Below are 27,306 nucleotides of genomic sequence, written 5' to 3'. Positions count from 1 at the left end.
CACAGTTTGAGGGAAGGGGCTGCGATCAGAGCTCCTGTGTGCTGTGTTCTCTCTGGTGCTAAGTGCTTCCAGAAGAGGAAAGAATGGTCCTTAAGTTCCATATCCAGCTCCCTTGTCTAGTCTTTCTGAAGTAGTGACGTTATCATCAACTACCCAAAGAAGGTGTGAAGAGAGTCAAATCACAGGTCCTAAACAGAAATTGAGTCCCTTCTTCGAATTAGTGTTCTTCTAGTAAGTGTTTCCAACTTAATTCACATGCTTTAAATTAAAAAGCGGGATTGGGAGAAAGCTGTAAAGATGCCCTGCTCTCTTGTTTAGTTTTGTAACTGAAATTAAATGGGAGAAGGGAGGCTTAACTAATGCAATAATGTAGTTATGTTCCTGTATAAACAGAATTTGGAACCATGACTCTGGCATCTTCTGCAACTCTATCAGGTGGTACCCTTGTGATTTGTGTGCGAGTAGGTTGTTTACAACTCTCAATTCTGTTGGAATTCAGAAGCCTTCAAGCTTGTAGAGAACATGTTTGTGATAGTAGAAGATACAATTCCTCAGATATTAAGTTAGAGTCAGGAGGCAGTCCACACAGGCTGTGGTACCTCCATCCTTGGAAGTGTTCAAGACTGATACTGGTTTGCTCCGTTTCCCTGTCCTACGATTCGACCAGAATTTACTCCTCCTCCACCCCCAAGATCCAGTTCTGAAAGCAGGTATTTGGTACTGATTTCTATCATAAGTAAGGAAAATGGGGTTGCACGATTATTGCAGCTTAAATTTAAAATTTCCAGATCTTAGTTGTTTTTGTCTTTATAGTATTTCAAAATATACATGTAATCATCTCCATTCTTCCTTTTCCCTGTCATCTGGAAGACAACACTTCATGTTATGGATGCATGAAAGATCTTGTAGCTGGCTGATGCCTTGATGATGTCGTATAGCAACTTCTCTCCCCTGAGCTTCTGGGAGAGAGATGACGTTAGGAAACATTTACAGAATTGTAGTATTAACAATGAATGTGGCTTACAAGCCACTGTTTTCTCTACTGGTGGCTTCCGACGGCGGCTGGAATGGGGAGTTCTCCACCACCTTATTTTTAATGTGCCCAGGGATATGTATGGGGTATAATGGGTAACAAAGCTATTGGTTCTCATCACTCCTTACCAGCACAGGCAGAACAGTGAACTTCATTTTCTCCAGTGAATAATTTTTAAATTTACAATTATGTTCATATGAATGCAGACTGTTTAAATTGCAATGATATAAGTAAAGGGAATGTAAATCTGTGCAGGCCGTAAGAGCTGTCATTGATATGGGTTTTTACATGAGACCTTCTGAGAACCATTTTTCTAGCTGTAGAAGTTCCTGACTTGTTCAGAATGAGGTGAGTTTTGTTGATTTGTGTGGGCTGTGAGCATGTCTGTGGTGGGGAGAGTTGGGGGGGGGGGTTTCTTACATAACTGTCACCTGGAGAGTGGCTATATTGCTCCTGCCGTGAAAGTGGAAGCTAGGGGGGCTGTCAGTGGTGGTGTTCTTGACTGCATTTTAGATCTATTTTATTGATTCATTGATGGGCAGAAGGAGGGAAGAGGTGGGAGGAGAGGAGTGGGTTGTGTTTAATAGTCAGTAGCAGCAAAGACTGTGGAAGTACTACCCGTGAATTTCCCCAGCAGGAAAAAAAGGAAATTGGTACTAAGACTTACTATGTAGTAGAGAAATTGCTAAGAAACACCTATGTCATTTACCAGATCCACATCAGGTTTTGTCAAACAGTGGCAGCAATACCCGTTATCTTGCAGGTATCTTACAAATTCAAATTTGCTTTCTCAGACATGAACAATTTTAAAAGCATTTAAAAGGAAAAAGTATGTAAACTGATGTTATAAACCATTCATAATTTGACTTGTCTCTCAAGGAAAATTCTCTTCAGAATGCATCACTTTGTTCCTTAGCGTGCACTTTATGCTATTTGCTGGACACGCTCAGTCTAAATTAACTGGAATTGGTACGGTGTGGCCTGGCAATAATATGTTGAAATGCTTTGTCTATAAAGAAAATAGTATTTGTTGTGATACAAGAGTACTTGTCCTTTCTGCTTGCTCTCACTCACCTGACAAATTGTGGAATTCCTTTTACAGTGCCTCAGAATTCTTGGAAAATGTTGCATGCAGTCCTTAAGTCTCCCAGCCAGCACCAAGAAATTGTATTCTTCTTTAATCAGTGGTTTCTTTGGTTACTTGGAAAGTAGTAGAGATATTAAAACCTTTACAAATGTCCTAAATGACTGAAAATACCATCCACCCATCCCACTACTTTAATGAGAGAAAACAAATTGGTCGCTATATAAATGTATGTATTGATGCACAGCTGTTTCTTAGACTCTTTTTTTTTTTTTTTCTTTTCTTCCTCCTGTGTTAGTGCAGAGCCCTGTGTTTGCGTGTCTGCATTGTGACTTGGCTAGCTGCTGCAAAACCTGTTGAGTTAAGTTCCATCCTACCCTTAAAGCAATGGCACTTAAATTGTTTCTCACATAAGGAAATGAGAACTCAGATTATGCAAAGTACTCAGGTGCTCATAGAAGTCCTGAACCTAAAACAGGAGTTGAAACTAAGTCTTTTGGGATACCTATTTAATTTACTAAATCAACTCTATCTGCCTTCATGGTGATCATCTAATCAGTTAGTGTCTTGGTCATTTTGGGTCTGTATGCATTATTGGAGAGGCCTACCACAAGGATTAAAAAATACACTAATGGAAAAAATTGGTTTTAGCTTTCTTCATATCTGTTTCGAACAGATAATTTGAATTGCTCATATATTAACCTATTGGTAGGTTGGAAATCTAAATTTTTAAACTATTTTATTAAAATACAAAACAATGATCTGTGCCTGATGTGAGTAGTGATATATTCTAAAGGTGAAATTAAAAAGACCTACAGTTATTAGGAGGGAATTCTTAATTTAAAATAAGAGTGTCACGGAATAAGTTGCATGGTCCAACCTCTGCTGTTCTGCTTCTGTCAAATATCAGTTAAAGATGGAATCTGCCATTAAGGTGTAGAGTGTCATTAGGGAATAGAAAAATTGGGGTGAAAAGTTGTTTTCCGTTGCTGGGTTCACTTGATTCATATGTTTTGACTTTACAACTTAAAGCTTTATTATTTCTGAGTAATACAGTTAAACTTTTCTTTGTGCAATATTAATGCTTTCGCCCCTTCCTTTCCCCTTCCTCCTGTTCCTCTCGCCATGTTTTGTCACTGTCACTTCTCTTCAAGTGTAGATTTATTTCTCATACAACTTGTTGTTTTCTTTGGCAGGAGCTAAAGCAAGTCTGTGTGAAATTATGTAATGTCTGAAAAGCTATGTTCATGATTAATTAGCCTATCAAAATGTTTTTGGTGTGTGTGGAATAACTAGATCATACTTCTTATTTATTTGGCAGTGGTATGAGACACTCTGGTCAGATCAAGTAACCTTAGAGTGCTTTTGTATTAACTATTATATATATTACTTGATTTTATTTGGAACATGAAATGTGCTTTATTATTGATCAGTTAATGTGAACCTTGCATTCAGGTCCAAATAAGCTTTGAAGGAAACCATCTTGGGTTGCAAGTGTGTCTTATTTTTCATAGAGTAAAATTTATAGTTGCTTGCTTAAAGCTGAGCTCTCCTTAAATGACACAACCAAAAATATTTTTACAAGTAGTTTAAGAAAGGGGGAATGAAATGTTATGTCCAAACTGTGTTGACATCAGTAACAGAGTTCTCGGACTCCAGTGGAGTAAATTTCTCATCCAGAATTGTAAGCCTGGAGATGACTGTGTGTAATTCAGACTGCACTTTTTTTTTTAAACTTGCTGTGATCTATCTAGTACAATTAAATTAAGTTTGAAAAATACCAAGGTGTGAATGCTGGATCTTTTAGATGCTGACTTCATTAGCAAGACGGCTTGTTAGTAGTGAAGGCTTTTAGGCTTCATTGTAAATGTGAAAGTGAAGAGAAGGAAGTAGAGGTATTTCCTGTGGGTTGGGTTATAGAAAATTCTTTATACTGTATTATTGAACTGATCTAGGCTTTAGACAAATAGTTCTAAGAGCTTTTTTTCTAAACTGTATCTTTAAATCTGCTCTGCTTCATTTAATTGATTAAATCCATCTCATAAATGTTTGTTTTTGCAAAACTTGAGGGAGATAATTTGTGTTCATCCCTGAATGATTGCTTAAATTGGCCTTGAAGAACACCGTGTTTAATTTTTCATGTGTTTTCAGTATATTTAGGGCCTTCTTGCTTGCACAATATGCTTTAAAAGTCTACTGTAAACATTGTAAGAAAGTAGTTAACAACTAAGCCAAAACAGGGTGAATAATACTTTGATTTAGACTGTTAAGAAATTGCAATATAGCTACTAATCTCCCTGGTCATGCCTCAAGATCCACCATCTGCTTTGTTCTGACTAGATAAGGGAAAGACACTAGCCTGTAAGGGAGTCTGAAATGTGTGGAGACTCTATAGGAATCTGAGAACTGCAGGCTTCCTTGCAAGAGATCAAGGTCAAATTTTTGTTGGTTTAATATGCTAGTCCTAAAAGAGCTAAACAGCGAGTACTTGAAGTGAAAAATTGACCTCGTTTACTTGTTCCTTGGACTTCTAGGTTAATCCAGTCCTTTTAAAGACTGTTCAGTGAGTGAGTTATGTCATGTGACTTTCTTCATACACCTTCTCTGTTTTCACAGGGATATCTCACTTTCTCCTGCACGTGAAGGAAGAGGGAAGGGGAAATCAGTGCCTAGGAGATTCATGAAATGGATTCCTGCATTACATCTCACATGAGTGTATCTGTCTGCTTTTGTCCTAACAGTGCCTTTTACTCGTGTGAAATTAGATCAGAGAAAGTGGTTTGGGGCTTGGACTACACTAGAAAACTTGTAACTTGAAAATACTACTGGAGGTTGTGGTGGGTTTGTTTTGTTAATGGTCAGTGGCCCTTTTGTATGGATGAAGTTGTAGGTACAGGTTATTACATCACTTAATTCTATTGCTGAATGAAAGTGAGCAGTAAGAATTTTATTACTTCGAAATAACTGTCAGTGTTGGAGGCAGTTATATGGCTTCAGGAATGCAACAAGACTTCCATTTCAAACTTGGGCAAGGTCCAATAGCACTGTTAAATTAATTTTCAGAATGATGGTTTCTTATATTCTTTGCTTTAGTTATTCCTTTTATTGGAATACAATTTTTTTCCACCTCCTGTAGGCCATCAGAAATGCATTTGCTTTTCTAGAGGCGGAGTATAACCAGCTTGAAGCTCTGTTTAACCCCCCCTGTTGTCATGTTCCCTCCCCTCTCCCCAAATTACAGTAGGCAGGCTGCTGGCCAAATGAACTTTACTGTGATCTTTCTCTTGTCCTTTTTTAGCTGTTGTATGTTTTCTGATGCTGGGACTCATATACATACACTTAGTAGTATGGTAGCTTAATATCACTGGTAGGACAGAGGATGGTCTCTTGGACTTCATGGGTTTTGCTAGATAAAACAGACTTTGAATTGATTTAGAACATAGATTAAAACCAGAGCTTGAGAGCCTGACTAGATTTGTTTCCAGAAACCATGCAATACAAACTGCTACAATTTTTTTTTTTAAATATATAAACATAAACATTTTTTTTTTCTGGCTTAAATGTAATGGTTTGAGTCAAATTTCAAGTCTATTTTCTTCAAGAGATTTTCATGTAACTATTTAACAGGCGTACTTGGGAAGCTTATTTCTTAGGAAACTTTCCTAAGAAATGGTGGTTTTCTGTGAAATATTTACGGTTTTTATTCTGAACTGTTTGTTCTCTAGGTTACATAGCATGGCTTGTTAACACTGCTTTATTATATTTGGATGGAGATAACTTTACAGTATTTGGCAAATTAAATTCATTGTTCTGGGTTTATTTTACCTTTTGATTTTTGAAACTTTTTCAAGATATATCAATACTAAACATTACCTATACATTTAAAAAAAAAAAAAAAAGGGACTAACAGAACAATCTGTTGCTTCATTTGTTTGAAATAGCAGCCTCTTAAATAGCTCCATGTGGCTTAGGATTACTTTGCGCATTCACTTTTATTATCCCCCTGCCATGGATTTCAGCAGCTGATCAAGTGAAAAACTGTTGTTCTCTGAAGTCTTCTATATAACACACGGTGTATTTAGCTAACGGATAGAACAGACTTTCGGTGGCATTGTGTCTTGAGTGATGGTCTGTAAAGTTAGAGGCCTGCAAGTAACTTTAGTGTCTTGGCTCTTCAGGGCAGGGGGGAACACTGCCTTTCTCCTGTTGAGAATAAAGTTCAGTTTCTGTTGGAACAGAAATTAAGCTGTTCTCATTTCAACAGCTATTTGTGCAGTTTTCCCTCTCTTCACAAGGGAGACCAGGAATGTGTTTATAAAAGATACGTGTTTTTATTACTTGTATTGCTCCATAGCTCACATGGCTGACTAGTACTTTAGTGTGAGTGTTTTTACCGGATCAGAATCAGTGATTCTCAGCAACAGAAAAGTCAATGGTTTAGCTGGTTGGTGTCGCTTGCTGCTGTCTGTAGGAATATGGGTGTTCAGTAGTGTCAGTTCTCTACTACTTGGGCCTCAGTAAGAGGTGACTATCTTAAAGTAAAATTATTTGTATTACACATGCTCCTACAGTATTGTTTGAGCAGAAGCAGTGTCAAATTATATGCATGTTATAATGAAATACTTGTTTTACAATTCATTTATAGCTCTTATTGAAAGCCTGCATTGCAGAATCAGACATCAGTGGAAACAAACCTAAAGGAATAGTTCTCTTGTAATCCTATGTCAAGTTCAGAATTTGCTGCCTTCCCCTCAAGTTTGTGAGGCAAGTAGGCAGAATATTTCTTGACTTTGTGTGGCAATTGGGCCACCTCATCTTGAAGTAGAGCTGGGCTCTGCTTGTTTTATTTAAAACTGCATCTCAAGACACGAGCTTGATTCCATGAAGGCCCTACTTTATTCAGTACAGTGCTATTCAAATCTCGATAGTGCTTATAGTAAACTTGCCCTCAAAGAGTACAGTAAATAAAACATGCATATGATCAATTTAATGTGTAATTAAACATTTTCCCTGAGCAATTAGCATCAAGACAACTAATAATTATCCTGTGCCACATTGCAAACATATTATACACATTTATGTAGGATGACTTTGCTAATAGTTATGAATAAAAAATACATATATACAAACATCTGAGTAAACACAATATTATGGCAATAAAGTGTTTGCTTTTTGTACTGGAGTTACGTTACTCTCCTTAAAAGCAATAATTTTCCCAAAGACTTTCAAAATTGATGTGCCCATTGGATCATGGTCTGTGAACTGTAGCTCTGCTTACTTGCTTGTGATTACATCTGTAACCTGCCTCATCCTAGTTGTATTGCAGCACCATTTAGAGTTTGAAGTTAGGAGATATGATTTCTTGCAAAAAACCTGCATGTGTATTTGATCCAAAAAAAAAAAGAGGGGGGGGTTCCATGCCAAGAAGTTGGGAAGTCTCTTAAGCATATGAAGAAAGACTACATGAGGAATCTAACTGATATGCAGTAAAATTCTTCTTACTTTCAAAGAAGAATTTGAGCTACATAAAAGGCAAAGTGGTCACCTGGAAGATGCCCTAGTGCATTGAGTAATGGTTGCTGTCTAAGGAGTAACAGAATTTCAGGTATAATCTGCTTGCTTGAATCTGGAATAGCAATTTCGCTTTGGTCTGTGGGAGTCAATGGACTTGCTTCAGAGAGGAAATAGAGAAAAGCAAGCCTGCTGCTGGTATACTTGAGGCTGTTTTGTGTGCCAGATTGAAGAATTGGATGAAAAATACTGAAAATCTTTCTTCTAGCAAAAAAACAGAGTTCAAGATGTGTAGATACGAGATCAGCAACTGGCTCTGGAAAGTAGGCAGTCAAGGGAACAGGGATAAAGAAATTTGGAATTAGAAAAGGAAAAGAAAAGTTTTGGAGCCATTCTCATTTTAACTGGAAATGAAGTGTCCCCTAGGATGTCTGAAGACATCAATCTTTGCATTACTGTAGGTGCAGGAAAAAGGATCCATCTTTATTTTAGTAAAGAATCAGCTTTTTTGCATTTGTTTTGAATGATTTCCCTAAGGGTGCCTCGCAGAAAGTAGAAGGAGGGAACAGCCCCATTAGTAGCTGAATGTGTGCAACTGGGCAACATTTTCCACATGCAGTATTGAGGATGCAGGATCTTCTCCATCTTCTTTAGTTGATAGAGACCACTTACAAATACGTATCCCTGAAGAAAATACATTGCCACAACTATTGATAATGTAGCTGAAAAGTACTAAGCTTATCGTAGCTTGGAATCCTTTTTATTTAGGTTTATCTGAGCTTTTTTTATTTCAAGAACGCTGAAGAGACAATTTCCAGAAGTCTGAAGACAGCTTGGCTCAAGGTTAGATTTGGACAGTGTGGATGGTGGTGATCCAGAGTTACAGGAAGGTGCAACTGGAAAATTATAGCATATAGCATGCATTCACAACTCAATCTATTTACAACCTGACTGGTAAGCATAAGTACCTTTTTAGTGGCAGGATCATCTGTAGGGCTATAATCTCCCAATTGAGAAAGAAGAGTAGGGGGGTTGCGAGTAGTCGTCTTAATAGCCCAGTTAAATTAATGGCCTTGGTTACCTGTTATTTTTTTTCCACTCTTACTACAGCAGCAGAAAGATGAATAAACAGTTTACTTTTTTGTGTGTGTGTGTGTAAGTGCAGGACTAAAAAGCAGGAAACCTGCACCTGAAATAAGTCCTCTCCCAGTCAGGAGGAGGAGCCTTCTTTTTCCTGTAATGCTACAGTAGGAACTGACAGATGATCACAGGCCAGCTACAATTCAATAAGTGTTTAGAAATTGCATTTGCTTGCTTCATCCCACTGAGAAATAAGGGTAAAAATTATTCTGATTCTTGGGGTAATGCCACCTTACAAAGCATTATATATTAATAAAATTGTTCTTCACTTAAAATACTGGATTTTGGTTACAAATGAAAAGGATTTGATCCAACCTAAAGCAATCTTCCCTGTCACCTATCTTGTGTAGAAGTGTCTAGTTAGGGAAGCTGAAATGTAGCAGAAGAATATACACAGTTACGGCGTACTGTTACTTGAAGTGGGTATTGCATGAAAAATTGCATCTTGAAGACTGCATGTGAACTCTTACATAAATATATGAGCCACAGATGCAGTTAGCATAACTGATTTTTATTCAGGCTGAAGGTTAAGGGCTGGAAGTGCCATACCAGCTTTGGGGTGCAGAGGAAATGGCCACTGTTTAGCACTTCTAGTGTCGCCTTCAAGAACAAACTGATGTGAAGGCAAAAAGATCTTCCCAACTCAAAGTTTTTTGTCTTAAAGGTTTTACTCATTCTGGTTTGAAGCAGCAGCAAAGGTACTGTAATTGGAAAAAGAGAGTGGAAGGACAAAACTTATGCGATATCCTTTTAATTTGCTTCATAGGTTTGAAAGTGGTGCGTGCATTAATTTTTATTCTCGCCATAGTGACAGGCTAAGGGAAAGGAGGAAGTCTGTCTCAATCAAAAAAAAAAAAAACCAAAAAACTCAGCTTTTTTCAGGAAAAAGGAAGCTTGTGAATAAATAACAAAGTCTATTGAAATAACGTTGGAGCGGGTGACTTTATACACTGGAAGGCGTGTTCCTATTAAGTAAAGCAAATCCAGTTGTCCCTTCAAGTTTTCAAAGGGGATTTTCTTTCTAAGTCAGTAACTATGTTCAGATTAACAGGAAAAATAACTTATTGGTATTTCCAGCATCCTACTGGTATGTGGGTTCAGTACCTGTTGAAATGACAGCAGGTTGTTCGCTAATCAAAAATGTTGTTTTGAGGTTGTCCACAAAATCCAGTGGACTTGTATGTCCATCGAACCAAGATTATGTTTTTGAGAACTTTTCCTCTACAAACAGAGAAGCTTTAAATTGATTCTATTTAAAGTGAAAACTGAGCCTCCAGGGAACTGGGAGATTATCTGCACCTTAGAGCTGCTTTGCACCCTTCTCCAGGTGCATCCTGTGAGTTGAGTGGTGCTTTTACAATAGAAAGTGGCTTTTTTTTGTTTCCAGTGGATATAAACTGCAAACAGAACATGAATGGAGCTTGATGGTTTATATGAAGTTAATGAAGAGGAGCAAGACTACTTTAGCCTTTCTTGAAAAAAAAGTAGAGCCCTTTAAACAAATAAATAGATAAAAATCCTTTATAGAAAATGAAAAGGTAAGTGTGTGTGTGTGGGGGGGTGTTATTCTTTTTTGCATGTTGAATAATACTGAATATGTGGAACACTAATCCTGGTTGGTTTCTTGAATACAGCTGCAGCAATTTTAATAAATTGAAATTAGTTTTGTTTTTCTAATATTTTGTACTCCTACATGAAACATGGAGAATCTAATTTGAAGTAGAACAGAACTTGACTTTTATCACATCTTCTGTACTGCAAACAAAAGATACTTGTGAAGTTGCATTTGAAGTAGTAACTTTTGTGAGCTTCCCTGTTCCAGATTGTATTGTTTTCCATTTTGGAGGAGGTAGAAAGAATGCTGTGTTCAGTAACTTAAAGTCATAGTTTAAAAAAAAAAAAAAAACACCCACTGGCTACCAGCAGATGCTGCTTTGTGCATCTCTTCATATACAAGCACTGTAACAAGGAAGATGCAGGTTAGGTTGTTGAGTCTACACTTCCACCAGCTGTAGTGATGCTTGTTGACTGATGAGGTCAGTGTGCGCTTGAATATTAAGGCTCAAAGAGTTGTGTTCCTGTGAGATGCATCCTGTGCTGGGTGGGAGGTAGGTGATATCTTTTTTTTGTATAGATGCTAATAAAGTACTTAGGGAGAAATTTCTAAAGATACAGGCTCTAAAGCTTGCCTTGCAGATTTGGCTATATGTGCATCTTTTTGGTGGGAGAGGGAGGGGGGAGAAGGTGTGTTTTGCTTCCACATTTCCTGGCTTGGCGGGGTGGGTTGTTTTAAGGATAATACAAGGTATTCCTAGTGTTATTCTTCAACTAATAATCCCACGTATACCCTGCACATAGGATTGCAGCTTTGTAAAGAAACTCATGTGCTCGAGTGAGTAGATTTCTGAGATCTGTTCTAGGAATTAGTCTCTTACGGGCTGGGTAGGGGGACAGAGATATCTGGGAAGGGGGGAGAGTGCTCCTCCTCCTGCCCTTATCTGTAAAAGTATGCCAGTTTGGATGCAGTTGTTACGAATGCAGGGTGGAAGTCTACAGGTTTTGAGACTACTTGAGAATGTTACGCAAAAGACAGACTTTGTGTAGTACCCTAACAGTCTTTTTTGCCAGTCATGTGCTGATTGCTCTGTTTGTATGCATGCAAAGGGAAGGTCATAGACGCCCAACTGCAAGAGTGTTTTGCACACTAAAATCTAATGTCAGTGTTGCAGTTAAATGCCTTTGGGGACTGTGAATCCAGGAGGAAAGGAAGGGTTTCGAAGTTCTTAGTTTTGGATAATTTAAATACAAAGTTTTGCTGGATGTCTCAGTTCCAATACATAAGCACCCACTGAAAGTATAGGAGGGACTTGTGAGCAGAGGAAGCCACTGTGCAATAAGGAAGTAAAAGGTCTGTAGAGTAAAAGAGAATGTGACCCTGTATTCTAGCAGTGAAGATGCCCTTTTGGGGGAAGGGGAGAAGCTTCAGCTTCTTCCTCCACACACTGTAATTGACTTAAATGTGTAATCTAAAATAATTTAAAAACACAAATTTGGCACCTCGGGTGCCTGTCCCCTTTTCTTGGAACTGCTTCTAAGCTCCTTCTTGCTGTGTGCTCTCTAAACCTATAGGCCCTACAGTAACATTTGTAGCAAGTTGAATGTTTTCAGGGTTCTACAGTAACTGACTGTGTGACTGTTCTTACCATGATTTGAGTTTGTGTGTACTTTTTACCACCTGCTGCCTTTATCTTACCCTGCAATACTGTAGAGCTAAAATGTGATCTACTGGACAGCTGTCATTTAAAAAGTGTTTTTGAAAATTGGGGTTTAACTTACCTTGCAATAACTTGTTCCTGAAGCATTTTTCAGATGTGGAGACTAAACTCAGGTGCCCCCCGTTCCACTCTGCCTAAAATCAGTGCAGTTAGGGAGTTGCCGCTGGAAACATTCATAATGCCTTGCCTAGCCTGTGACCAAGAGGAACTGCTTCAGTAGCTGAGAAGATGATAAACTCATTTCTGAGGCCCAGTTTGTCCTTGTTTTCCAAGATTTCCCTTCCACACCCCCCGCTCCCCGGTTATGCTGAGTGCTGGTGTAAATTCTTGTTTAAAGGACTCTAAAAAGAGTCCTCTTTGAAATTAGGATGTTGTGATCAAAAAAACAAGGAGATAGCCCTTAAAGGTTCTTTACAAAAATGTGGGAATTCTAAGGAAGCAAGCTTCTGCTTCTGTCCTTCTGGAGGTTGTAAATAGTTTAGTAATTTAAGAAGGGTAAAGATTGAGGCCAGAACAGTGGATCCCCAGTGAAGGTTGTGGCAGTTTCCATTTTCAATTTAATTTTGCTTCTCTCTATCCTGTTAACCTTGAAATTGCTTGTATGCTGCTTCTGTTCATAGGATAATAGATGTCTAATGTTTGTGTATCATGCATAAGGATATGTCTTCTAGCAAGTTGTCAGATAATGGAGTGTTTCTGAAAAGGCATTGTGAGAATTGAGTTGCAAATGTGAAAACAGAGTTTGCTGTTAACTTTTGAAAGTTAGGCTTCTTGGACTTCTTAGACTTCTTGGGTGTACGCATGACACTCCAGTTCTTTTAATGCATTTATTATAACATTTAATGAGGCTAGTACTTAAAACCTTAACTGTGTATATGCAGCCAATGCCTAGCAGTTTTCAGACAATCTGTTTGAATCTCCAGAGTGCTATAGCCATGCAAATAGTAATCCTCTTGATTTCAGTGGGATTTATAGCTGGGGATAACTTCACATTCACTTCTCAGATGTAGCTTAGGACTGTTTGCTTGTTTCTTTTTAGGGGAAGAGGGAGATCTTAGAACACACCGAATGCTTTGATACTTTTGTAAGAATTACGAACAGAGTCAGAAGAACATATAAAGTCCATGGGCACAGAAACTACAGTGGAAAAAGAAATTAGTTTTTTGAGCTAGAATTCTGAAACAAATTTCTGCTGGTTTTTAGTTACCTCAGGCCAGAATAATTTTTACCAAGGACTAATTTGACACAGTGGCAAAGCCTGTTAGCTTCTAAGAACAGGTAGCTGTGACTCATAAAAATAATCTTTACTGGTTGCATAAATGACGAACTCTAACAGTACGATTAAGGTGTTGCTTTAAATGTGGAAGTTGCACTGGTTTAACAAAACGCTAACCTTATGTTGTTATCACTTCTAAATTACTATGATTTATGTGAGGACCAGTCGTAGGGTTTGCTGTATAAGTGAGGACTGTTAGCTAGAAAGCAGCAAAGGCTGTGAGTCCTTTAATGCTTTAGAACTTGTAAATAATGCCAGATAATTGCAACTCTTTCCCTCTTTTTTTTTTAAAAAAAATTAATTTAAAAACACTTCCCGAACTTGCCAAAACCAGTATTTCTAGCTCCTTAGCTGTAGCACGTTCTTATTAAACAATTTTTTTCGTGTTTCTGAAGTGACTGAAGTGATGAAGCTATACTCTGATGTGCACACATTGACGTGATTGTTAATGAAAGCTGTCTTCAATTTTACAAGATTCTTGAACAAATATTTTCTAAAATGGGTTCAGAACTAAATTTTACAAAATTATATTTGGAGGGTGGGGAGGAGAGAGGGAACCTGGCTTTCTTAAAATAAAGATGCTAACATTCAATGCTGTGCTTGATATATTTGGATTTGTTTTTGAGCTCTTGCCCATCTGCGGGCACTGGACTAGCATCCTTCTCAGGCTTGTTTTTAACTTAGTCTTGAAAACCTCACAATATTCCTTGTTTAGTCCATGATTGTTTCTAGTTACTGCAGTAGTACAGATCTGGAGACACTGATTAATTTAATTAAAACACTCTTTAATTCTCTGTTCTTCCTGCTCCCTCAGTTGTTCCTATCAGATCTTTTTTTTAGTATTTTATTTTTATTTTTTATTTTTATTCCTTATGGCAAATGATACCACTCATATTTTCTCTTTTCATCAACTGAGAGGTTGCTTTTCCTTCCTTTATGACCTGTATCAAATTCATGGAAGAGGATAAGCTATCTTCCACCTCACCTGCTGCACCAGCTTGAAGTCTTTTCTTCCCCCTTCCCCCCAAATCCCCCAAACTTGAAAATTGTTCTGCTATTCATTCAGCCCTGCATTTCATGTTGGGGTAGTATCTGGGAAATCCTCCTCCTCTATTACTTAGATTGGTGCTGTGCAGGTACTTTCAGGTGAAATCATTTCATTGCTCTCCTGATGAAAGGCAGGAGCTTTCAGATTTGACTAGCTGTTGGTCTTTACCCCTGTACCCTACATGTTTACTGGTAGGCACTAAAATATAGTTTGCTTAGACAGTTCTGTTGCATGTGTATGTGTGTCTCACAGAAAAGTCACTGTACATGGTATGCCAATTTTTTGTTTGCAGTAACTGAGTTGTATAGCTTGCTTTTTCCTTCATCTCCTTAGTGCTGCTCTTAGGAAGGTGATGCATTTATGAGGTCAAAGCAAAGGCTTATATTATGCTTAGAGCAGAGATGCTGACTGTGGCCTGACGAACATTTTGTGATACTTTTTTAGTAAGTCATTCTTTGGAAAACCTACTGGTGTGGCTTTCCTGTTTCACACAAGCTTTTACGACAGTGTTCTGATTAATTGCAATGGCTGATTGTTTATAGAGGTAATTTTGCCTCTGCATGTTTTTGCCTGAAGGGAAGGGGGAATACATTTGAGACTTTTTAATCTTCTTAGTGTGAATGTTCAGATATAAATGCTTGGTTTAACATTTGTACAGTAGTTGCAGCAAGACTAAGTATTTCCTATCAAAGTCTCTAATCATTCATTTAACACTGTAAAGTAATACAATCTGTTTAACACTGTATATATTTCAGAAATTAATATAAAATACTGTATTTTACAGTCTAATCCTGTCTTTACATTTTCAGTCCCCTGTAGTAGGCATTAGACTTGAGCAGACAATCTGTGTGTGCAATAGGAGGGTTCTTACCCATGGGTATGACTCCAAATTACTGATGGCAGTAAAATTACCATTTGATATGGTCCTAGGTTTTTATGTCACTTAAAGGGTTGATCGAGTATGATAGTTGGATGTATGATGTTTAAATGACTATTGTTAAATTTCTAATTGGAAAATAATATTTAAAAAAATGGTTTGTAGGTGCTGAACTGTGGTCTCTGTGTGGGTGTGTGGTTTTTTTTTCTTTTTTTTCTTTTTTTAAAGTGGTTTGATGTCATTTTGTGAATCTTTAGTTTCTGAATGCAGCTGCATGCTGACAGAGATCTCTGCAAATTTGCCCCTACTGCAATTGGAAGTAGGCAGCTATTTGAATAGGACAACCTCTTAAATTTGGATATACAATTTCTAGTGACCAGAAATAGGATATGGTATCTCTTGTCTTCGAATTACTCAGTTGTTATCTTGAAGAAGAAAACGAAATGCTTATGGAAATAGTAATTTAGCTTGTTTCCAAAATTAGATGGATGAAAAATTATTTTCAGCTTATTAACTATGTTGGAGAAATAGTACATTTTCAGCCCTGTCTTCAGTGACAGAACATAGAATATAGCTTAAAGTTTTCATAACAACATTACTAACAGGATTCTGAAATATTAGATGAAAATCTTATTTTCCTTTATTTTCCTTTTAAACTGAGTTTGAGTAGCAAGATAAATATTTTTGGTTTATTTAGTATAAAATGTTGCAGGATCAAATAACTGTCCATACTAGTTCCTGTAAGAGAATGGAACTAGTCTTTACTTCAGTTGACCATTGTTTTTCAGAGAATAATGATACTTAATAACTATATTTCAGAAGGTAAAATAGTGGTTAAGACTTGAAAAGAGATACAGGCAGGAGGTATGTTTCTCTTTGGATCATGTTCTGACCCAGTCAAAACAACTTTTCTTCCAATTTATCCTAGTTAACAGTTGTGAGTCAAAAATAATCCTACTATTGGTATAAATATAGTTGTGCTTTAACTGCGGTTTACCTAAGTTTTATGTACTGTTCAGAGAGGCATATGTGTGTTCTTAATTCTCAGTCATCGCTAGGTCAGAGATCAGACCATGTAATATTCAGATGGTTATTAATTTAAATGGCTTAAAAATACATATTGGAGCTGTAAGAGTTTTTGAAAACCTGTGCATGAAGTGATAGGATTTGTAACCTCTTTATTAGGTTTGGTATGGGGACATCAGTCTTTCTAGCCCTGAACTGCCAACAACCTTTGTCCTTTATGTTACCTTTAGTTAAAAACAAAGCGGGGGGGAGGTTGAAAGCGGGAAGTACATGAATTTTGGCTAATGGCCATGACTTTCCTAGAGTAAGAAAAAATCCTGGTAAGATAAATGAGACTGTGGACCTGGATTTGTTGCATTATGTGAACAATATGTCATACTTTGTAAATTATTTATCAGAATAAGCATTTCTGAAATGGCTAAAGCACTATGATATCAAAGAGAAAGTAAGAGTGGTATCATTGCCAAGATGAGTGTGGTGTGTGTGTGGTGGTCTTTGTTTTTTGTTTGTTTGTGGGTTTTTTTTTCCCCCTTCTGGAGTCCACTAAAAGACAGACGTTACTTTCCAAATCATCCTCAATTAAGGAGCGTTCACAAGATGCTGCAAGGGAGCAGGTTCAGATGGATAGCTCTGGATTGGTTTTTTGCTGCTGTGACTATTGGTGTCTGAGTAAACAAACCAAAAGCTGATTTTTAGTAGTTGCTTTATTTTTATATATATGCATATATAAACATTCATACCATGCTCTGAGTACCAGGCTGTTAAAAGCATAGTGATGGGACAGGTCTATTGAATTGTGGTTTCTTATTGGCAAGCACAGTAACTAATGGTTTTATCATCTGTATTTGCATCATTTTTAACTTGCAAGTGAAAGATTCTGCAATTAGTACGTACATCCTTTTCCAGCGATAAAATTAATGATCTCATTCAATGTCATCTTGCCATAACTGACAAAATATCAATAATGTATTTTTTTATTTTCTTGAAGCATGACTAAATTGTAAATCTCCCAACTTTATCATTTTCACAATTATTTTTGTCAAAGTAGCAATCTGATATTTCCGCTATCCATAATGGTGGTGTTAGTAAGAACAGGGATTGCAGAAGTTTATTTCTGTTTGGCACGAGAAAGTGATATTTCAGTTTCCTTTTGTAGTTTATGGAAGAAAACGGATAACTTGACACTCACTGAAAGTGTACTACTTTGATTGTATTTTGAATGTGTATGCTTTGGGGTATGTATATATGCCAATATTCTAATAATTGCCTTTTGAAAAGGCAAACAGCAGATAGACCTTCTGAGCACTAAGCTTTCAGAAAAATACACCCCCCCCCACCCCCACCCCATGCCCCTTTATGCTTCAGGGCATGTCTATATAGAATTGATTTTAATTTAGTGTAGGGGCATCTGTGCTACTGTAGTTCGTGCAGGATAATTTTACCCTGACAATTTCAGTGTTCTGTGGATTCTGCTGCTTGATTTAAGCTGCTGCTAAAGCTTGCTAGTATAAGCTAGTTTCAGTGTCTGTGTTATGGTGTGTTGAGCTATAAGGGCGTATCTACATGGAACTGTTGCATTCTCAAGAATACCCTTAAAAACAACCACCCCCCGGCTTCTTCCCCAAACTGTAATGGAGCACAGAATTGTACAATGATGAAAGATAGTCTGCTGCGTTATAGAAGTGTAATGGCATATGGTGGAAAATTAAGAATTGGAGGTGAAAACAAAGTAAAATTTGATTTCATATATAAAACTAGTACTACTGCCCCACTAAATTCAGAAACTATGGATTTCCAAAGAAACTCTTGATTTTTGGGTTGTTGTGATACTAACTCTACTGGAAGCCAATCTAGACAAGTATTCCTCATTACTTGAGTATGCCATTTGAAGAAACAGTTATACCTAACTTTATCTGTTGTGTTGGATTTCCAAACTTTAGATAAGGCTTTTTTTTCTTTCCTTTCCTTTCCGTGTGTGTGTGTGGATGATGCAGATAGCTAGTTTCATTAACACCCTGAAATGTACTGCAGAATTTAAATATCTAAATCTTTGACAGGTTGCCACATGGCAGATCAGGAAGTAAATTCATATAGATTCTCAATTCTTTTGCGTGTGTATGTGTGTGTACAGCTTCCAGATCTTGAAAAGTCTGCATGTTTGTCTTTTTCTGATTGCATAGTATAGCTGACAGGACTTTTCAGGCTGGAGGATATAACTGATCCATTGAATCCACTGTTTTGACCCTTGCCTAGTAGTTTCAGAGAAAGGTGCAAGGAAGTTACATGCCAGATGGAAATGTAATAGAATGCCTCAAACTTGAGGGTCTTTTTTAAAAGCTATTGCTTATCTTATAGAATGGAAGAATATTCAAGCTGTATTAAAGGTCAGTTTGCCTATTTGCATACTCTTATAGCTTAAAAATAAGCAGTTTTCTCTGTGTTCTGGAGTTGAATTTGTGTGTTCAAGAATAATGTCCTTAAGTTTTAACTTTCCTGTTTGTTTTGTTCTTGTCAACACTAGTCTTGTATTGGAAAGGTCTGTGTGGATTAGTACACAAGGTTGCTAATTATGGGTTATGATTAAAAAAAAAAAACTTAAGATAATAAACTTTGCCATACTAAAGTGATGCAAAATTGGCATTTATCTTAGTAAATAATATGTAGTACAATAAAAGGTCAGTTAAATCTGATTTTTCTAAGTTTAGGTATTCGAGAAACCAAAAAGGCCACTGAGAATGGTTTGCCCATCTCTGTAGCTTTTGTTAAGTTATTGTTTTTGTTTTGCTTAGTAAAGCTAACTGTCATTTGTTTATTTTTAAATCTAGCCACGAGCTGATCCCATTCCAATATGTAGCTTTTGTCTGGGGACGAAAGAATCAAATCGTGAAAAAAAGCCAGAAGAACTGTTGTCTTGTGCTGACTGTGGCAGCAGTGGTAAGTTGGTTGAATTTACAAATGTTGCAAAATGCTTATGAATAGATATATTTTTAAGGGATTACAAATATTCTTTTTAAATTGGAATGTCATACTCTGGACATAAATCTAGAATGAAAACAAGACAGAAAAGGGCTCAAACTTTTGACTAAAAATTTGTGATCTAGACAACTACAAATGAGATATTTGATTTCATCTTTAGGTGTGAAGTGTAGATGTGCTGGGTAGGTTAATAGGGGGACTAGATTCCTAAAATGAAGGAATTTTGTGATGGTTTGGGATCTACCTTTGATCTAAAAAACTCATCATTTGTAACCAAATGCTGCCTTTAAGAACCTTGGGAAAGAGGAAGTAGGAAAAAATTGTGTAGCAGTCTTTGCAGATGTGCATCCTGCATGTTTAATTTTTTTATAAATTTTTTTTATTATTGGAGTGGCACTTTGAATAGTATTCAAATAATTTACTAAAGGTGTTAGTGAAACATCAGTCTGATATTTTTCCTTGACATGGTATACGTGTGTTTTGAGGGGAAAAGACAGTTCAAAGAGGAACAGGTTTTTTGGCTGTTAACACATGAAAATTACTGAATTGGGGAAATATTTTAAAAGTGCAAAGGATTCTGGCAGTTAATGAGCTGGATGCTTACCTTCCTATGAAGTTATATAAATAAAGTGAAACTTAAAGCCAAACAAATGAACTAGGAAAAAAACCAAAAAGAAACTCTTTTTCTTCATATTCTTTAGCTATTTTGAGAAACTGACTTCCCCCTTCACTAGTTTCCATTGCCATGGCCAAAGTGTTTATAGTATGATAACATGAGGTTTTTATATCAAGGACTTTTGTCATGATGTATAGGCAGGTTTTTAATATTAAATCCTTATTTTTCCCCTTCAAAGAATTGTTCTATTTGGCAGTGTTCTACTTCGTTGCCAGTTCCTTAAAATGCGTTTGCGAGGATGATCGTAGATCTATAATATTAGCAGGTACAGTAACCGGTATGCAGGGGGTGGTTGAAGAAGAAGGGTTGCTATGTTGTGATTTGCGCCTTTTGGGAACCATGGTGTCTTATTCCCTGCTAAATTTGCAAATTGATGACAGTGGCAAACCAGAGGCCACCACTTGTCAGACACAAAGTAATGACAGTCTACTGATCGTGTGTACCTTGCCCCTTTGTGTAGCAGCGGCTCTTGCTGACTTCTTGGAGCTGTTCTGCATGCAGGTGCCTCTCCTGAAAAAGTGATCATGTGGATTAATATTTAAAACAAAATATTGTAGCACAATGCATCATTCTGAGTACTGCTTACACGTGGATGATATCCAGCATGTTCTTGGCCTAGGCTATTTCTCATCCTCAGAGTGGTTTCTCTAAAAACATTGGCTAATCTTTTTAGCCAGTCTATGCTGTAAGGTTTTTCTGGCATAACTGTGGAGTTTGAGATATTAATATCTCTGATCAATTTTGCTATTCTAGAAAAAAATCTCTGTGTAAATAGCTTTATGCTGGAAGAGGAGTCATTTGGCCAGTATTTTAGGTCACTCAAGTGGACTGGTTTTAAATGTGCCAGTAAAATAACTTGTGCCCCCATAAGCTACCACTGCATAAGGGAATACTTTTTACAAAGCTTTTTGCAATGCAGACCGTCCCTTCCTGGCTAAGAGCGAAACCAGTGGTTGTGATGCTTAAGGAGTTGCAAACTGTAGCTTCCAACTGCTTGCTGCTGCCCCTTCCTCTGAGCTGGCACATGTAATTGTACATGAACTGGATTGAGGAAGAAATGTAGTTTGAAAAACTATCAAGTTTCTTGCTGGATCAGTTCCCCAGTCCGGTTCACTGCACAGCCATATGAACTTTTGTGCCAGCATGAAGGAGGAGGAAGTGTTCGGGCGAGGAATGAGTAGAGAAGTGGTAGGGACTGCTTAAGCCAGCAGCACTTTGGAGGGCTGTAAGTGAGAGCATTCCCTGAGTGACTGCGTTGTGTGTTCAGTGTCTTTAAATGTGAAGTACTTATATTTCATTATTTCATAAGTGTGTTGCTGAGGATAATAAAGCTACTGTAGTTTAATGGAGAGCCACATAAGCACCTGCATAAAAACTAGTGTGGATCTCTAAACTGAAAGTGTGTTTTCAGTTACTTAGGGTACATTTTTCAATTGTCTGCTTCTGAATCTGTCACTGAGGTAAGGTGTTTTGTTTGTTTGTTGTTTTAATCGGTGGGTTTCCTGATTTATTTAAGTAAGTGACTAAACACTGAAGTAAGGAAGCTCTTGGCTTTTTCCTGATAGGAAAAAAGAAATCTCATAGGTTTCTTTAAGCTGTCTTATTTATGGTTTGCAGTATTTCTATACTTTCAGGTCTATATTTTAGTATTTAGAAGTTTAATAGGATTTATGCTTGGTTATAATCTTCTGGTTGTTCTGCAAACACAGTTTGTATTAATCAGGTGATCTTAGATATCAGCTATTTTATTATGTAATAATTCTCTGGTAGTTCTAAGGCGCATTAAAACTGGAAGCCTTGACTTTCATGGATCAGCTTCCATTTGAATTAACACTGATACATACTCTCTGCCTCATTAAGGCTAAATTATCTTTAATTAGTTCCTCAGATGTATTAGATACACAGAATGAAATGTTGAGCCTGCTACTCAGATTGCCGGATGGCTAAACTTCAGCTACTGATGCCTAACTAAAATAAAAACCAATCTTATTGCAACATATAAATAGCAAAACTTCACTCAAGTGGAGGTTTATTGTAATTGGATTTGTAGTTTTGTACATTGTAGCATATCTCAAAGCTAGTCTTACTGTATAACAAACAGAAATTGTGTGTTGCACACAGTAAGCAAATTGTAGCTCACTTGATCAGAGATTAAATTGCAGTGCCCACTACTGGCATGTCTGCTTTCCCTTACATTTTTTTTATCCATTATTTATGTCCCTTCAGGTTATGCTTCTCTGACCTAAGAAACAAGGGAAACTTTCTAGATATCTGCACTTTTTTTTTGATTGGCATTTGGGAAGATGATATATTTGGGCAGTGGAAATAGAATGCACTGCTGTGTCGTTCTGAACAGGGTGTGTTCTGGAGGAGTAAAATGACAGAGACGTGAGAAAACAAATCCTAAGTACCAAAGCAAATAATGCTCCTCTCCTTTCTAAGTCTTGTTTTCCACATCTTTTGACTTGAAAAATCAGCAGACCTGAGAACTGGAACTGAACTCTACTCCCATTTTCCCCAGCCATGTTATAAACAATTAGGGATATTAGCATATCTAATTTAGCACGGTACACAATTGTCACTAATGTAGTAATTTTTTTCAATTTAAAACATTACCTATTTTGTCACAAATCCTTTGAAGAATAAACATTAGGCTCAATTTAGCAATGGGGGGGGGAAGTGGACAGGTGAAAGGACTTGTCTAGGTCACAAAGGAGTGAGTTTCTGTTTTAACTTTAAGATCTCACCTATTTTTACCACAGTAAGGTAAAGGCAGCCAGTGTATCACAAATCTTAACCTTTTCTAACTGGGGTAGATAGTAGCGGAGCTCTTAAAGCAGAGATTTACTGAAAAATAAACCTATGTTCATTCCTGGTGGAAACTGACAGCTGCACATGGTCTAAATCTCCTGTGATCTGTTACATTGGTGTGGCACTTCAAAATATTGATGTTGCAGAGGTTTAAAAAGAAAGTCAAGTGATTGAACTGGGGCTAATTACTGTCTAAACATTTGAAACTGGAAATTGATCAAGTAGTGAAAAGCTTTTGGCAGATGTATCCGCTTTTGGATATACAGAAGATAGTATTTTCTTGATTTCAGCTCAGCCAGTGCTGAGATACTGGAAATCTTTCCCTCTTCAGCCCTTTGAAATGTAACAAGGCTAGCTGTAAAATTACTGAAGGTCGCAGTGACTCAGTTTAACTGACTAACCTACAAAAGTAGTCAAACCAAAGGTCCCTTTTAAAAATGACGCCTGTGCTGATTACCACTTCAGGTCTATTAAGCATAACTCACTTTTTGTTAATGTCATTTTTGCACTATGTAAATTTGTGTCCACAATAATAAAAAACTTTTACTACCTGCTTATAAAGAACAATACCATATCATTTTTTTGAAATCTGAAAATGTCAGTGCTCTCTCTGCTAGTGTTCACCTAGGGAAGACTGCAAAAGAATATGACAAATGCGTGGTGATACTTCCCCTGTGCAGTCCAGTTATTTGTGGCTCAAGGACTTTGAGTCACAGGCAGAATCTGTGTTTAATCCCAATGGCTTTTGTCTGTGAATTTTTGTCTAATAATACAACCCTTAAAGATATTAAAAAAAAAAAAAAAAGTGTGTTAAGCTATATAATTGCTTGAATGAGGAACAGTGTTGGCCGATAACAGGGAAATAAAGTAATCCAATTATATGTAATATGTGCATAGTTACTAACTGGTGGGAATCGACCTTTCTTAGGTAAGTAACTAAAAAGGGGTAAACAGTAAGGGAAAGTTAGAATCAGCAATTTAAACTACAGCTTTCTTGCGTGTTGAAATCATTTTTGTTAGAGTAGATGCATTAAATTCAAGGTATGTGTGTGGAGGCAACTGGTTTATGATAACACTTTCACGTGTTAATATAGCTGTTCAGTCATGGTTGATGAAATAAAACTTTCTATTATATTGATTATTAATATCAACCACTCCAGGGAGCTTTTTTCTTCTTGCTTGGTGGACTTTTTTTTTTTAATGAAGCACTTGTTAAGCTTCAGTGCAAGGGATAATGTAGCTTTGAACAAAGCTATGCAGTTACCCAGTGCATTTGTCATTGTCAAGAAGAATAGTCACATTGTAAGTGCATAATCAGTTTTAAACACAAAAATCTGTTAATGTCTGTTAAACCTTATCCTAAGAATGAAACGACAGTGTTTTTCAGAATCTTTATTTTAACGACTTTATTGATGAATTTATTCTTGATTGTTCTTTATTAATTGATTATTTTCCTGCTTTTTATTTTTGGGACATACGATTTTTGGATTGTTTTAATTCTCTTTTAAAGTTTAATGAAAAGTGGGTTAAACTTTGGATGTGCACACTAAAAGGAGACGATCAAAGCAGGTTTCAGATTTTAAAGTTTCCTTCATTCAGTCAGTCATCTTTGTGGTCCATGCCTCAAGTCTCTTGAAAGATGAAAACAACAAATGCTTATGGATTAACCTGTATTCTTTTTTGTCGTGGTTAAGCTCAGTCTTGAACTGGCAAATATGCATGGATGTATACAATGGATGTAACGTAGAGGAGAAAGTCTGGATGACCATGACCAGACAATTAACTGGAAGAAAGCCCATGCAGTTTCTTGTCCTGACTCTGACAATGAGACGAAAGCATCTCTCATGCACATGACACCACTACAGCCATCTATAAGTGCAGCACAGTGTCAGGGTTCTTACTTTTTTTGACAATATATGGGTTGATGTCCTTCATAATCTCTGAGTATAATACTAGCGAAAAGTACTTCCTTGGAAAGGGTTTAATCTTTTCTGTTTAGCAGCACTCATCTCTCTGAATTAAGAGTAATTCTGTTGAGGCTGTTGAAGACATGGAAAGTCATTGCCAGTATTGTCTGAGATGTTGTAAGTGTTCAGGTGTCTGATATCTTGCATTAATTGGAAAAGTTACTATTTAGGCCTTATAAACTATCATGAAAAGAAAATGGCCCTATCAGCGAATAAAATACATTTTTATGGGAGAAGATAGTTCAGCTAATGTTTTCTTTTGTTTTAAACCCTCTTTTGTAATAAAGTTCTCTTGTGACAATTGCCCATTTCATTTTTTTCTTCTTACTGCTGTGAAACTTTGATTATGTGTAATTAAGCAATACATTGAAATGAAAAATGAATGCATATAGCTTGACTATTAAGTTTCTGTGGTAGATCCTTGGAATATTTAGAGACAAATTACTAATGGAGCTTTATATAAAGCTTTCATCTGGATTTATATTGCATTGTTATAAAAAGAGTGGGTTCAAGAGTGCAGAAATAATTTTTTTGGAATCTATGGCAGTTTAAGTGAAAACATAAATTCAATTTTAGGTGCTTATGAAATCTATTTACACATGTCAGTTACAGTAAAAGTCAACATTCTACTTCTCTTGACACTTGTTGTATGGCAGTTATTCCATATTTTCTTTGCATGAGGTAAATAATGTATTGCTAGTTGTGAAAACAGAGCTCTTAGGGTTCCAGTGGAGCTGGCTGCATCCTGTGTTGAAGATAAGAATCAAATCTCTCTTAAATCTCAAACTTCCAATATTTTGTTTTTCAGGGCATCCATCATGTTTGAAATTCTGTCCTGAGTTAACAACAAATGTGAAGGCCTTAAGATGGCAGTGTATTGAATGCAAGACATGTAGCGCATGTAGGATCCAAGGCAAAAATGCAGTAAGTTACTGTTCAGCATTATTTAACTTCTTTGTTTACCCTAGCTCTATATTTGGCACATGTGGAAATACACATCTCTGATGTAAAGTCTCTAGCAATACTGTATTGTCTCTTTTTCTCTCTTTCTCCCCCTTCCCCCCACCCCGTCTCCGAAATTAGGATAATATGCTCTTTTGCGACTCCTGTGATAGAGGGTTCCACATGGAGTGCTGTGACCCACCACTTTCCCGAATGCCAAAAGGTAATGATGAAAATCCTTTCAATCAGTCTTTTCTCATACTAAGTGACCAAAACCTCTTGAGCGTGCTTCTTATTTTTCAATGGGTAAACACTATAGTTTCAGTCAAGTCAAAGCCAAGATGTCATTTTTCTTTACCTGAGATTGATTCTTGGGAACACAAATTCTGCGGTCAACTTCATAATGTCAATTGAGTTCTTGGCCTGTTTGTCAAAAGCAAAGTTTTGCAAATGTTGTAGCTGAAAATGTGTGGGATGTATACACAAATGCAAAAATCCTTAGAACTCAAAGCCAAAAACCCCAAAATTCAAAAAGGCGATTAAAAAACAAACAAACAAACAACACCTGTATCTTCAGGTTCTGTGTTTTATCTCTAGATTTCTGGTATATAGTACCTTTTGTTCCTGCTCTCACATCTTTATGGCTTTCCCTATTTAATTTTAAAATTGTGCAAAGACTCTTTTTTTGACTTTCTTATTTATAGCCTTATTCATAGTAAATACATGTTCAGATGTGATCATCTAACATTAAAAGGCTGACAAATTAAAATTGTTCTGTATTTTAAAAAAGTGTGATCTGTTATTTTCTTTATGCCACTTAGCTTAGATTGCTTTGTAATTTGCATGTAGTTTTTTTTTTTACCTGAATTATTTGTGTCTGAAGAAAGATCTAGCTAGTGTAAAGATAGGCAAGTTAGAACAGAAATTCTTCTGGAGCCCATTTGCTCACCATCTTTTCTGTGACCCTTGTTGTCACTTTTTCCCTTTACAGGAGTGCTTTGCTTTCAAAAATTCCAAAATATGGGTAGAAGGGGATCATTTTGGCTACTTTTCCTTCCATATGCCCTGTTTGGAAGAGAATTTGTTGCGCTCATGTACTTGGCATGTATCTTAGTAGACACTTGCAGTACAGATCAAATAGACTGTATAAAATTAATTTCTTTTTCTGCTTTATGTAGGGATGTGGATTTGCCAGGTCTGTAGACCAAAGAAAAAAGGGAGAAAGCTACTTCATGAGAAAGCTGCCCAAATAAGGCGACGATATGCAAAACCTATTGGACGACCGAAAAATAAACTAAAGCAACGAATGTTGTAGGTTTCTCTCTAATTCTTTCTTAACATTTCTCAGAACATAATTTTATAGACGTTGATCCAAACTCAACTCCTGTTTTTAACTGTGATTCAATCTGGGGAGAAGAAATGATGAGAAGTAATCCTAGTACACAAATTTCAGTTTGGCCAGTAACTTCTTAATTATAGTGGTTATTTTTGACCTTGTGTCAGAAAAGGATGGGGTGGGGCAAGAAACCTTTATATAACTTACTCTTATAAATCCAATACTTTAACAAAACTTGTACCTGTAACAGGTACAAACAAAAGTTTGTACAATAACGCGACACAACTATATTTTTAAAAGTAGCTTAAATTAACTGAAGCATATGCAG

General features: G+C 36.8%; 1 protein-coding gene across 9 annotated transcripts in view; it reads left to right on the top strand.

Moving 5' to 3' along the window:
• Positions 1–27,306, top strand: part of KAT6B (lysine acetyltransferase 6B) — a 128,692-nt gene that overhangs the window by 48,724 nt on the left and 52,662 nt on the right. For all 9 annotated transcript variants that reach the window (XM_064513836.1, XM_026116765.2, XM_026116762.2 and 6 more), the window contains exons 3-6: positions 19,096–19,204; positions 25,509–25,624; positions 25,784–25,865; positions 26,821–26,953. In XM_064513836.1, the coding sequence (XP_064369906.1) occupies positions 19,096–19,204; positions 25,509–25,624; positions 25,784–25,865; positions 26,821–26,953 (440 nt within the window). The remainder of the gene's footprint in view (positions 1–19,095; positions 19,205–25,508; positions 25,625–25,783; positions 25,866–26,820; positions 26,954–27,306) is intronic.

This window comes from Dromaius novaehollandiae, chromosome 6, assembly GCF_036370855.1.
Source record: "Dromaius novaehollandiae isolate bDroNov1 chromosome 6, bDroNov1.hap1, whole genome shotgun sequence".
NCBI lineage: Eukaryota > Metazoa > Chordata > Aves > Casuariiformes > Dromaiidae > Dromaius > Dromaius novaehollandiae.
Note: the sequence above shows the minus strand (reverse complement) of the source record. Positions and strands in the feature narration are given on the sequence as shown.